This window comes from Protomyctophum parallelum (genome assembly GCF_964188405.1).
Source record: "Protomyctophum parallelum genome assembly, chromosome: 13".
NCBI lineage: Eukaryota > Metazoa > Chordata > Actinopteri > Myctophiformes > Myctophidae > Protomyctophum > Protomyctophum parallelum.
Window position 1 is genome coordinate 2,883,273 of NC_139708.1, and position 12,918 is coordinate 2,896,190.

General features: G+C 47.7%; 1 protein-coding gene across 3 annotated transcripts in view; it reads left to right on the plus strand.

The window, feature by feature from the left end:
• Positions 1 to 12,918, plus strand: part of kank2 (KN motif and ankyrin repeat domains 2) — a 41,561-nt gene that overhangs the window by 21,503 nt on the left and 7,140 nt on the right. For 2 of the 3 annotated variants that reach the window (XM_083779472.1, XM_083779474.1), the window contains exons 3-9: positions 3,468 to 3,550; positions 4,019 to 4,442; positions 5,545 to 5,743; positions 7,897 to 8,728; positions 10,042 to 10,251; positions 10,864 to 10,978; positions 11,902 to 12,573. In XM_083779472.1, coding sequence (XP_083635598.1) covers positions 3,514 to 3,550; positions 4,019 to 4,442; positions 5,545 to 5,743; positions 7,897 to 8,728; positions 10,042 to 10,251; positions 10,864 to 10,978; positions 11,902 to 12,573 — 2,489 coding nt within the window. In that variant the 5' untranslated portion in view covers positions 3,468 to 3,513. The remainder of the gene's footprint in view (positions 1 to 3,467; positions 3,551 to 4,018; positions 4,443 to 5,544; positions 5,744 to 7,896; positions 8,729 to 10,041; positions 10,252 to 10,863; positions 10,979 to 11,901; positions 12,574 to 12,918) is intronic. The other variant, XM_083779473.1, reaches the window with a different exon arrangement.

The following is a 12,918-nucleotide window of genomic DNA, read 5'->3' on the forward strand; positions in this document are numbered from 1 at the left end:
CACATACAGCCCATAGTGTTTAAGTGTGCACTACGTGTGCTGAGAGAGGCTGGATGAAGGGGCAGTGATAGAGAGAATTACACCGGGACATTAAAAGGACTTCAGAAATACCAAGTCGGTTCAGTCAGTGTTTCCAAGTGCCCCAGTTTCCACACACTAGCAAGCACTGATGACGGTCACAAGATGGAGAGAAGGAGAGAGACAGAAACAGAGGGAGAGAGACTAGTGAAAGAAAGGGGGAGAGAGAGAGCCAGGAAGAGAGAGAGAGAGATAGAGGGAGAGAGACTAGTGAAAGAAAGGGAGAGAGAGAGAGCCAGGAAGAGAGAGAGAGGGGAAAGAGAGAAATAGTGGGAGAGAGAGAGAGAGAGAGAGAGAGAGAGAGGAGGGGGGAGAAAGGGAAAGAGATGGGGGAGGGGAGACAGAGATAGTGGGGGAGAGTGATAGAAGGGAGGGATGGATGGAGAGAATAGAAACGTAGTTCTTGCCAGTGGTATAAAGAAAGTGAGCGTGAACTGAGGCGAACCAAGAATGTTCTAAAAGCGACGTGACGTGAGACAGGTCCCATATCTTTAACGACAGCATACGTAACCATGCCCCAGCGGCCAGAGGTACCTCTGCAGTTCCCACAGACCAATGACCTAGAAAGTTAATCTTTAGTGGGGAGGTACAGAGATTCAAAGGCATGGCTTTGTGTTCGTGACACCTTGGCTGGCACTTCTGTACTGTATGTTGGCATCTATCTGGTATGGGCAGTAAATGTTTATACGAAATCAAAATGACCCCGACTTTCTGATATGCACAGTACAATCCTCAGGGAGTGTCCCTTTACAGGTCCATTTGGCAGTGTTGGAAAAAGTACTCACATTTAGAAATACTGTTACAAGTCCAGAATTCAAAATGTACTTGATGTACTTAATAATCTTTTGAAAATAGCAGCTCACAATGCGTCACATTGTGACGCATTTTGAGCTTGTAGATCTGCTATTTTCAAATGGCCAAAATGGATTGAAGTGGTTAATGTATGTTTTGTAATAATAATCAATATCTACAAAGTAACTGGTATCTAAAGTTTTCAAATAAATGTAGTGGAGTAAAAGTAAAAGATTTGTATCTGAGATCAAAGTTTCACACACAGTACCTACATTACTTTCCACCACTGCCATTTGGCTCCGTTTTCTACACTCTTGGAGTTCAGTAAACAAAGAGGATTTGACTGATCTCTGAAGCTCTAGAGGAACATTTTAATGGGAATCATCCAGTGAGCAGTAAGCCCTGAATGATTCATACTTTAATCATCCAGTGAGCAGAATCATCCAGTGAGCAGTAAGCCCTGAATGATTCATACTTTTGTTGCACACTGGTGTCCCTGGCCGAAAATAGCAGATCTACAAGCTCACAAGTGATGAAAACCGGGCTTGAGTAAAGCGTTGGGGCTTGAATGTGATGCGAATCAGGCTTGAATAAAAGTGAACTAGAGCTCGACGATGAAAGGGCAAGTGGAGACCGTGACCTGCTGAAAACCTCCTGCACATCATCTGACATCAAAGAGAGAAGACACAAGCTAGAAAATCAGAGAGGGGAAGTACAGAGGAAGCATAGTGGAGAGATATGGGGATAGAGTGTGTGTGTGTGTACAGTATGTGTGTGTGTGTGTGTGTGGGGGGGGGGGGGGTTAAAAAGGGGCTAGAGAGTGCCTGTAAACCCTAAATTGAGACACGGGGATAGCATGGACAAAGGATTCCTAATAAGGTTGTAACTGGCAGCCTCAAAGCGTCAGTCCTAGAATAAGCTGCCAGGAAACTTTCCCCTGCATGTAACTCTTCTCTTCTGTGAACACAGAGCAGAAACAAACGGCCGACTAGATGGCCTGTATTCAGAGAGATGCCTAGTGGAGGGTACAGGGCTATCTTTGACCCAAAAAACACACATTGATGGGTATAGGATACGTACGGTTGAATAGCTACTCCACACTCCACAATAAACCTGTGGGTGTGGCTGAGAATCTGGGGGTGTGTCTGTGGGTGTGTCTAACATAGATACCTGTAGGTACCCATGGATGTCATTTTGAGATCGAGGAAGAAACGGATAGGATTGTACCGTATATAGACTTTGTGCATAATGTTTCGTGTATAAAAGGATCTCCAGTTTAGCTCTCGTCATGTCCTTCTAGTTTCCATTAGGCTCACACTGTATTTGTGTTTGCCATCATTTTGTTTTATGTTGGTGTTATGCACACACACAAGCGCGCACACACGCACGCACACACACGCACACACACACACACACACACACACACACACACACACGCACACACACACACACACACACACAAAAACACACAGTCAAATTGTTCAAGGCTGCTCGGTGGAGGAGGGAGGGGTTTTGGCTCTTGCCTGTGATTGGCAGAGGTACAGTAGACGGAGTGAATCACAATACTATGTACATGCTGTGAATTGGATTTTGGGCCCTGATTAGATTATTGATTCACTGAACATGTAATGGGTTGCATCACATGAGGCGGCAGCACATGATAACAACACATCCGCTGGGAAGCTGTCCAAGCAGGGCAGAAATAAAGCATGAACTGTACCAAGGTGTACAGTAGCTCTTATATCCACATTCTATCTTGTTTAGTGTAAATGTTGTGTGGATTAAATGCCATACTTGATCACACTACAGCGTCACACCAACACAAGCTAGAAACGTGGTGCAAAGTGACGCATTTTGATCTTGTTGATCTGCTGCTTTAATTATTAATTTTATTTGAACCCTGAAAAGTAACAGGGTTGGACATGTGAGGTTTCCACTCAACAGAGGGTTTTCCACTGCTTCCAGTGGTTCTGGGAACACTGCAGCCCAGTGGTTCTGGGAACACTGCAGCCCAGTGGTTCTGGGAACACTGCAGCCCAGTGGTTCTGGGAACACTGCAGCCCAGTGGTTCTGAGAACACTGCAGCCCAGTGGTTCTGGGGACACTGCAGCCCAGTGGTTCTGGGGACACTGCAGCCCAGTGGTTCTGGGAACACTGCAGCCCAGTGGTTCTGGGAACACTGCAGCCCAGTGGTTCTGAGAACACTGCAGCCCAGTGGTTCTGGGGACACTGCAGCCCAGTGGTTCTGGGGACACTGCAGCCCAGTGGTTCTGGGGACACTGCAGCCCAGTGGTTCTGGGAACACTGCAGCCCAGTGGTTCTGGGGACACTGCAGCCCAGTGGTTCTGGGAACACTGCAGCCCAGTGGTTCTCAAACAGTGCGCCAATTTTGTGGGATTTTGTGAAAACCACACATCATCATTTTTACACACAAAGTGTGAAAGTAGTAGCTTATCTACAAGCTCATCGCATTGCAATGCGTTGAGGGTCACATGCATTGTGAGCTTGAAGATCTGCTATTTCGACAGTCTGTGTTTTTAATAATTGTTAATTAATTCTTCCGCACCACTGATTCTTATTTATCTGTCTGTCCGCAGGTGAGAGTTTGTGGGTGATTGCGTGAGTGACAGCCACCGGCTCATTATGGCTCAGGTGCTGCATATGGACCCCGGCTTCCCAGGTACTGTACAACTAAAGTTCTGCTAGTGTCGGACAGAAACCTGCTATCTCCATATTCTTACGTTTTTTGAACAGTGTCAAGCAACAGTAGCAAAAAAATAGCTGACTTCTCTAGCTCATACTGGATCGACTGGAATACAGGTTATTTTTTCCCATTTCCTGAATATTCCACCCAACACCGACGATTTATTATTTTCAATTCATATTGGTTAATGTCGCCGAGATGTATGAATCTTATCAGCACTTAGCTTCCAAAATTCCATGTCATTTCAGAGTTACAGTATGATATTCTAAGCCTTGGCAGCAACATTCCACGTAATGTTGTTTGTCCCTCATTTGCAGATCCCTTCAGGGTGCGCAGGGAACGTAAACACACAGCTGCCCTGAAATAATGCTATTTTCTGAAGTCTGAGTCCGAGATTAGACGTCAGATTTCCGTCTGTTTAAACTCGATTTCCTTCCACCTCAGGGAAGCTCAACCCGCCCGCGCCCCCATCCCTGCATGGCAAGGAGCAGGAGGCTGCGTACTCGGTGGAGACGCCCTATGGCTACCGTCTGGACCTCGACTTCCTCAAGTATGTCAACGACATCGAGAAGGGCCACACCATCAAGCGGGTGCCCATGCAGAGGCGGCCGCGCTACGGCTCGCTGCCCCGCGGCTATACGGGCTACACGGGCTCCTGGTGGACCTCCACGGAGTCGCTGTGCTCCAACGCCAGCCAGGACAGCCGGCACTCGTCGTTCTCGTACTGCGCGCCGGGCTTCCACGGTGCCTCCCACAGGCCCGGCTTCAGCACAGCGCGCGTGGAGAAGACCCTGCTGGACGCCCGCCGCAAGCTGGAGGAGGAGAGAGAGGCGCGGCGCTACTCCAACCTGGGCAGCATGCACAGCAGGTCCGTTTGTTGAGTCCTATTAGTTTCAAATGGACAGAATGTCGTTTTAGATCAGTGGTTCTCAAACCACTTTCATGGTTTTGTAGAGATGAATGTCCTTTTCACATGTTTTATTACCTCTGACGGACAGAGGTAATAAAAACGGACACGTTTGGACCAGGTGGGCCTTCCTCAGCGCTGAGGAAGGCCCACCTGCCCGAAACGCGTCCGTTGACTCGTCAGAGGTAATAAAACATGTGAAAAGGACATTCATTCAGTGCTGGTATTTCCTTCTTTCAATTGAATATCTTCGAGCCTTGCACCTACTGTACAAGAATGTACCCTGTTAATTTGGAGTGTTGCGGGTTGTCTGCTTCGGCAGTCTTTGTTTTCTCATTGTTTTGTAGAGACCCCAGAAGACTCTTCTGGGGTCTCTTTGTGTTGTTATACATTTTATAACGTGTCCAGTATAAAGTATAAAGTGCCCACCCTGTGACTGGGTCTAGGAGGGTGTAGTTGTACATCAAGCTGCTACAGAAACAGGAGATAGGCTCCTGCCCTGTGGGCCTCATGGCTCGCCAAAGCTTACTACATTACTGGTTTAACAGATTCTGATGCTCAACTAATTTTTCTGGGGACCCGTTGGAACCCCCCCAAGGACCCCTGGAGGTCCCCAGATCCCACTTTGAGAAGATGAGAACCACTGATTTAGATAGCCGGTTGTTTAGACAGATGCTAGGTTCATTGTGGGGACCCCTTCGAAAACGAGATGCTGCAACTCATTCTCAAGGGGCTTATCCTCTAGTCACTAGTCTAGTGAAATGTTTACCTGGTATCCTAGTTAACCCATTCTGAACGGGCACCCATTTGGTGTCGGCATCATGTTATGCTTTAGCTATTTAAAAAATAGCAGATCTACAAGCTCATATCGCGCCACCGAGTGGCGCGATACGAGCTTGTAGGTCTGCTATTTTTTGAAAAATCGAAGAACGACTGACATTTTTAGAATCTGATCTCAGGTCAGAATGGGTTCATCAGACCAGTGTGTGTCCGGCGGAAACCTCGTATGAATCTGATCTCAGGTCAGAATGGGATGCCTAAAGTTGTAAAATGTGAATTGCAGCGTGGCCGGCTCCAACACCTCGCTGAGCAGCGCCCACAGCTTCAACCGCAGCGCTGCGGGCGGAGGAGGAGGAGGGGGCTCCTACACCCCCGTCAGCTCGGGCCTGTCCACCCCCGTGTCGCCCACCCCCGCACACCTGCAGCACGTCAGGGAGCAGATGGCTGTGGCCCTCCGGAAGATCCGCGAGCTGGAGGAGCAGGTACGATCATCTTTCTATTGCAGTGATTCAGCTGGAGGAGCAGGTACCATCATCTTTCTATTGCAGTGATTCAGTGAGCTGGAGGAGCAGGTACGATCATCTTTCTATTGCAGTGATTCAGTGAGCTGGAGGAGCAGGTACCATCATCTTTCTATTGCAGTGATTCAGCTGGAGGAGCAGGTACCATCATCTTTCTATTGCAGTGATTCAGCTGGAGGAGCAGGTACCATCATCTTTCTATTGCAGTGATTCTGGAGCTGGAGGAGCAGGTACCATCATCTTTCTATTGCAGTGATTCGAGCTGGAGGAGCAGGTACCATCATCTTTCTATTGCAGTGATTCGAGCTGGAGGAGCAGGTACGATCATCTTTCTATTGCAGTGATTCGAGCTGGAGGAGCAGGTACCATCATCTTTCTATTGCAGTGATTCGAGCTGGAGGAGCAGGTACCATCATCTTTCTATTGCAGTGATTCGAGCTGGAGGAGCAGGTACCATCATCTTTCTATTGCAGTGATTCAGCTGGAGGAGCAGGTACCATCATCTTTCTATTGCAGTGATTCTGGAGCTGGAGGAGCAGGTACCATCATCTTTCTATTGCAGTGATTCGAGCTGGAGGAGCAGGTACCATCATCTTTCTATTGCAGTGATTCGAGCTGGAGGAGCAGGTACGATCATCTTTCTATTGCAGTGATTCGAGCTGGAGGAGCAGGTACCATCATCTTTCTATTGCAGTGATTCGAGCTGGAGGAGCAGGTACCATCATCTTTCTATTGCAGTGATTCAGTGAGCTGGAGGAGCAGGTACCATCATCTTTCTATTGCAGTGATTCAGCTGGAGGAGCAGGTACCATCATCTTTCTATTGCAGTGATTCAGTGAGCTGGAGGAGCAGGTACCATCATCTTTCTATTGCAGTGATTCAGTGAGCTGGAGGAGCAGGTACCATCATCTTTCTATTGCAGTGATTCCCCAACTTTGTCACGTGAAGGACCCCCAAATTGACACTAATTAGCCCGGCGCAGACCCCCATTTGAAGAGACATGCCAGGGACCCCCATAAGAGAAGATTTTTACGGCTCTAGCAGTGATTCTCAACCCGTTTAAATTTCAAGGACACCCCAGTTTGACATGAATTAGGTTACGGACCCCTATTTAACCCATTCTGACCTGAGATAAGATTCACACGAGGTTTCCGCCGGACACACACTGGTCTGATGAACCCATTCTGACCTGAGATCAGATTCTAAAAATGTCAGTCGTTCTTCGATTTTTCAAAAAATAGCAGACCTACAAGCTCGTATCGCGCCACTCGGTGGCGCGCTATGAGCTTGTAGATCTGCTATTTTTCAATAGCTAAAGCATAACATGATGCTGACACCAAAATGGGTGCCCGGTCAGAATGGGTTAATGGCATTTCCATCTCTGAGATCCCAATTCATATTGTAAAATCAATGTTAATTTAGAGTGTACAAATGTATTTGTGTACATTTGTACACTCTCAGAGATACAGACCCAAAGGGTCCATTTGGTTCCAAACTATCATTTAGCTGGAGACCCCCTGAACTCCCTCAAGGACCCCTGGGGGTCCCCAGACCCCACTTTGAGAACCACTGTTCTATTTATAAATTTCTCAATTCATCAAATTGTCGAGAAGCACAGTTTTTTTAAGATTTTAAAATGACTTGATTAACCATTTAAGTGGTATTTTATACCCAATGGTGTCATGCAGAATATAGTGCTTTGTGATGTTGTATTTTTGTGGCAGAAAGACACATCTCTCTGGCTGTATTTTGGTTTTGTTCCTTGTTTGTTTATGTTGACATTCATCCCTTGCAGGGACGAATGTCGGAGGAGGAGCTTAGCCAGAGCTCTGATGTGCACAGAGTTGATTGATTGATTGATTGATTGATTGAATGATTGAATGATTGATTGATTGGGCAATAAAAGTGTGCCCTCTCTAATCAATTAAAGAACCTGTTTGATGCCTGTCAGAGAGAGAGGGGGGGTGTGTGTTTGTACACACACACACACACACACACACACACACACACACACACACACACACACACACACACACACACACACACACAGACTTGCCTAGTATTATCCCTTCATGGGTAAGGATAAGGAGTAACTGTTGCACCCCTCCCTCCAGGTGAAGACCATCCCTGTGCTGCAGGTGAAGATCTCCGTGCTGCAGGAGGAGAAGCGCCAGCTCAGCGTCCAGCTGAAGAGCCAGAAGTTCCTGGGCCACACGTTCAGCCGGGGGGTCCGGCCCAGAGGGGAGCTCTACATCGACATCCCCGAGGAGGAGGCCAGCGTGGCGGGGCTCACCAAGGACACCCCGGGGACACCCAAGGGGTCCCTGTCGCCTGCTGCTTATGCCCCCGACGGCTCCAAGCAAGACTCCGGCTGCGAGATCGAGGACACGGTGATTGTGGCGGGCGCGCGGGGGCCGGACGGGAAGAGGGAGGTGCGCACGGTCGGGGTGGGACCGGACGAGGGCGGCGGTGGCGGTGGCGGGGGAGGGGGCAGTCATCAGGTAGGCGTCGGGGTCCGGGAGCAAGACCTGGGGCTGCTGCCAGAGGCCGAGGCCCTGAGGACCCGGGTGGGGCAGCTGGAGGCGCAGCTGCAGAAGGCGCTGCACGAGCTGCAGGCCGCGCAGCGACAGGTTGAGGCCGCGAGGAGGGAGAGGGAGCGAGCTCCGGCCCCGCAGGCGGAGCACCCGGTCATGGAGACCAGTGTGAGCTGTCGGGAGCCGCCGTCGGGCCGCCGTCTGCAGACAGTGGTCAGCTTCACGCCGCACAGCCAGCGGACGGAGCAGAGGACTGTGGGCATCCAGGTGTACACGCTGGAGCAGCCAACCGTGGTGGAGGTGGGCACGTTGCTACGGGCAGAGAGCTGTAGCGCCCCCTGTGTGCAGCCGGCTGCCGCTACAGTCCCAGAGGGCCAGCACAGAGGACATGGTGACGCTCCCACTCCGGAGGGTAGGTTTGATTGATTGTTTGATTGAAATCTTTATTAACAGTTTGTAGAATTTACAGTACATTTTAAGCACGAACTCAATACAAAGACTGTCAACTGTGAGTGGACGACCCAATTAAGCATTACACTTGTTTACAACAGGGTCCACATTGTTCAATTCATCAAAACATTTAAAGACATACAAACATTTAGAGACATACAAATAGACATTTCTCTGTAGGTACAGAACAGAACAGGAATTCATCATATGGGAAGCAAAAAAAGGGAAAAGATACAATATACAGTGAGGGGAAATGGGGTGGGGGGGGGGGGGGGATTCAGTTTTTACAGAGGCCAGTTTCGAAATGCAGCCATCCGTAGGTGCCCTTTGAGAGCGGTTTTGAAGGAGTCAAGGGATTCACATGTCTTAATGACTGTTGGTAGGGCGTTCCACATTTTGGTGGCATAGGAGCGAAAAGAATTTAGTCCCTTGTTTGTGCCGAATCTGGGTTGTACATGGTTTGTTGCACTCCCTCTGGTGTTGTGGGTGTGGACTTCGTTTACATTAAGGAAGTACTTAGACAGGTACATGGGTATCTTGGTGGTGTATCGAATCTTGTGGACCAGACCCATTGCAAGATGCTGTACTCTGTCGTCGACCCTAAGCCATCCCAGCCTGTCAAAGTGGGCAGGGGTGAGGTGGGTTCGGGGGGTGAGGCCAAGTAGGAGGTTCTGTATTCTGTGTTCCGTGAATTAATAATTAGGGGTTCATCGTCTTGCTCAAGGACACTCCGCTCTACCCCTGAGCCACTGGGCTCAGGCTACACAATAGGCTATATAAAAGTATGAACAAGTAATGCATCTTGGACAATATGGAATGTTGTAAGCAGCTGTAAGCTCAACATCTTGAAACAACTCTCTCTGACGCATATGGAACATTATAATCTCAATGTCACAATTAGTTTGTGTCGGAATTATTGTCTCCGCCAGGCTGAGGGCTGATCCTCTGCCCCAAACTTTTCATACTGCCCTGTTTTAGTGTCATTAGCGTAATACAATCAAAACTGACAGGTTCTCCTGTTGCATCTTTCTTTTTTCTTCTTTTCTTTCCACACACTTTTTGCTACTACTACTGATTTTGTCCAAACCTCACCCAAATTGTGTCACCTGTATTATGACTGGATTCCAAACTTTGCTGGCCCACAATTAGCTACTAGGCCTGGGGGAGACCTGCGTGTAGCACATTTGTCTAGTTGTTATTCATTTATTTTGCTCAAAGATGTTCTTTCAATTCCATGTGTTAAACAATGTATCCCTCGCTGTGTTCCTTCGTCAGACGCTCCAGTTGAGTTGCCAATAGCAATCAGCTCCAAACAGGTACGAGATGTGCTAAGGAGTGAGCTGTCTACCTCTGTGCCTCTGGCTAATCCTGCCATTGCCATGAGCTCCACTGCTAATCAGATGGCTTCATCACATGTGAAAGTGGAAACGCACCAGCACACCACCGTAGAAGCCATCCAGTGTCAAGAAGGCTTGTCCAAGCCAGGTAATTATAGCTCCATATCACTTTCCAACTGAAACTGATAGAGCCCAACCGATGCCATCCAGATTTTGCAGAGTGCTAGACCAATCATTTTATTGTATTTAACCACTAAAGCCTTATTCAGAAATGTAAAAAAAACTAAATACTAGCCAATAAGCTCACAACATGCCATGTTGCTTGCAACTTGCAACGCATGTAGATCTGCTATTTTGAAACCTTTTAAAAAGTGTTGAAACATTTTGAAAGTCTTTTCACTTAACCCATTCTGAACGGGCACCCATTTTGGTGTTAGCATCATGTTATGCTTTAGCTATTTAAAAATAGCAGATCTACAAGCTCGTATCGCGCCACCGAGTGGCGCGATACGAGCTTGTAGGTCTGCTATTTTTGAAAAATCGAAGAGCGACTGACATTTTTAGAATCTGATCTCAGGTCAGAATGGGTTCATCAGACCAGCGTGTGTCCGGCGGAAACCTTGTATGAATCTGATCTCAGGTCAGAATGGGTTAAAATGACATCTGCTGCATAATTACAGATGCTGATGTCATGGCCCATATATAATAGGACACAACTCATTTAGAGTATTGATCTTGTGATTTGTATCTGTCTGCTCAGCAGCCTCGGCCTCTCCCCAGTCGTCTCTGAGGTCCATCATGAAGCGGAAAGCAGAGGGTGAACCTGGTTCTCCATCCACCAAGAAAAACCTACAGTTCATTGGAGTCAATGGAGGGTAAGGGTCAGGCAGATTGCGTTGTAACAACAATTTGATGCTCTGAACTGTGGGAACCATTTATTTATGTTTGTTTGTTGCTTGTTTTCTGTTATTGTGTGAAATATATGTGTTCATTCTCAGTTCTCATGTTGAGTTCCTGAGCTTTCTCGCAAAAAAAAAGGGAAAAAAAGGTCCTTGTCAAAAGGGAGTGAAAATCTGGTATACTTTGATCAGTCTCTGGAGTGGACAAGTAGTCTACTGAAAATGTCAAAAGGAAGTACAGGGATGATTGATGATAAGATGATTGTGTAAGTAAGTAAGTGCTCCATATTACAGTATTCCCTTTTTCTGGTAGTTTTTTAACTCCTTGATGTTTCCCTCAGGAATGTAAACACTGGGGTGTGGAGCTAGCCTATATTTGGCACACCACAAATTACCATTAAATGGTGGGCCTCTTGACTAAAACCTCATTTATACTTCATTGTACGACGGTGTCATGCACCAACATAGCCGACCTACTGTACAAGCTCACGCCACGTCACATATGTGGCGCGGCGTGAGCTTGTAGGTCTGCTATTTCTGGCACACGGCACAACCCCGTACGACCGAGCATAGATTTGGCTCAAGACAATCTAACCCATTCTGACCGGGCACCCATTTTGGTGTCAGCATCATGTTATGCTTTAGCTATTTAAAAATAGCAGATCTACAAGCTCATATCGCGCCACCGAGTGGCGCGATACGAGCTTGTAGGTCTGCTATTTTTTGAAAAATCGAAGAACGACTGATATTTTTAGAATCTGATCTCAGGTCAGAATGGGTTCATCAGACCAGTGTGTGTCCGGCGGAAACCTCGTATGAATCTGATCTCAGGTCAGAATGGGCTAATGACCACAGATACAACATATTACCCATTGACAGAGAAGCATGTTGTCTCGTAGGTACGAGTCCACCTCATCTGAAGACAGCAGCAGTGAGAGCTCCGAGGAGAGTGACTCCAGCGAATACCACGAAGCCAGAGAGAAGCTGACAGAGGCCACAGTCCAGCACCAGCAGAACAAAGCCACTCCAGAGGAGCATTCCCAGCCCCAGGAAACCAGCCTCACACCTCAGCAGACTGCCATCATCAGCCTACCAGTTGCCATTCCTGACACTCAACCAAGCACCAGCCAAGATGAGGCCAGCGAGTCACCGGCCATGAACACTGTGGTACAAACATGTGCCTCTCAGTCGCCAGGCGCTGACCTTACTCTCCCCTGTCCAGAGAATGACTCTGCACCCGAAAAGAGCATCGGCCTATCATCAGAGACAAACACCGTCCTTCAGGAGACTACCTCCCCATCATCTAGCACTGAACATACTTTTGAACCAAGCTCTGTCACAGTGACTTGTTCCACACCGCCCTGCACCACTCAGACTGAAACCACTGATCCTGCCCAGCAGCAGCACACCGTCCAATCAGAAACAACTGACCTCGCCCCTCAGCAGGGGACAAGCCAATCAGACTCAGAACAGAGCTCCCAGATAAGGATAGCCCAGTCGTCTTCTTCAAATCCAGCAACCGAGAGCAACCCTAATGACACTGCATCAGCTTCAGACAAACAGCAAAGCAGGTAAACACATGAAACAATGTTCAAAGTGTCCAGTGGAATTTCAGGGAATTGAAAGAAATAACCTGCGTGGCAATCCAACGTAGTCATTATGCATTCCCAAGCGGCTCTTGTTAATACTTTTCATTCAATATTTATAACACACATACGCACAAACAAATTCTGCGCATCGCGATGCTTATTTGTGATCTTATAGATCTACTAATTTTGCTGCTCTTGAATCACTGTAGTATGACGTATGAGATAGGGTATTATTCTTTACTGAAAGAAACCATAATATCATATTGAAATATGGAGGTATGAAGTATCTGCTCGACAATAACGAAGGTTAGATCTGTCACATACTGT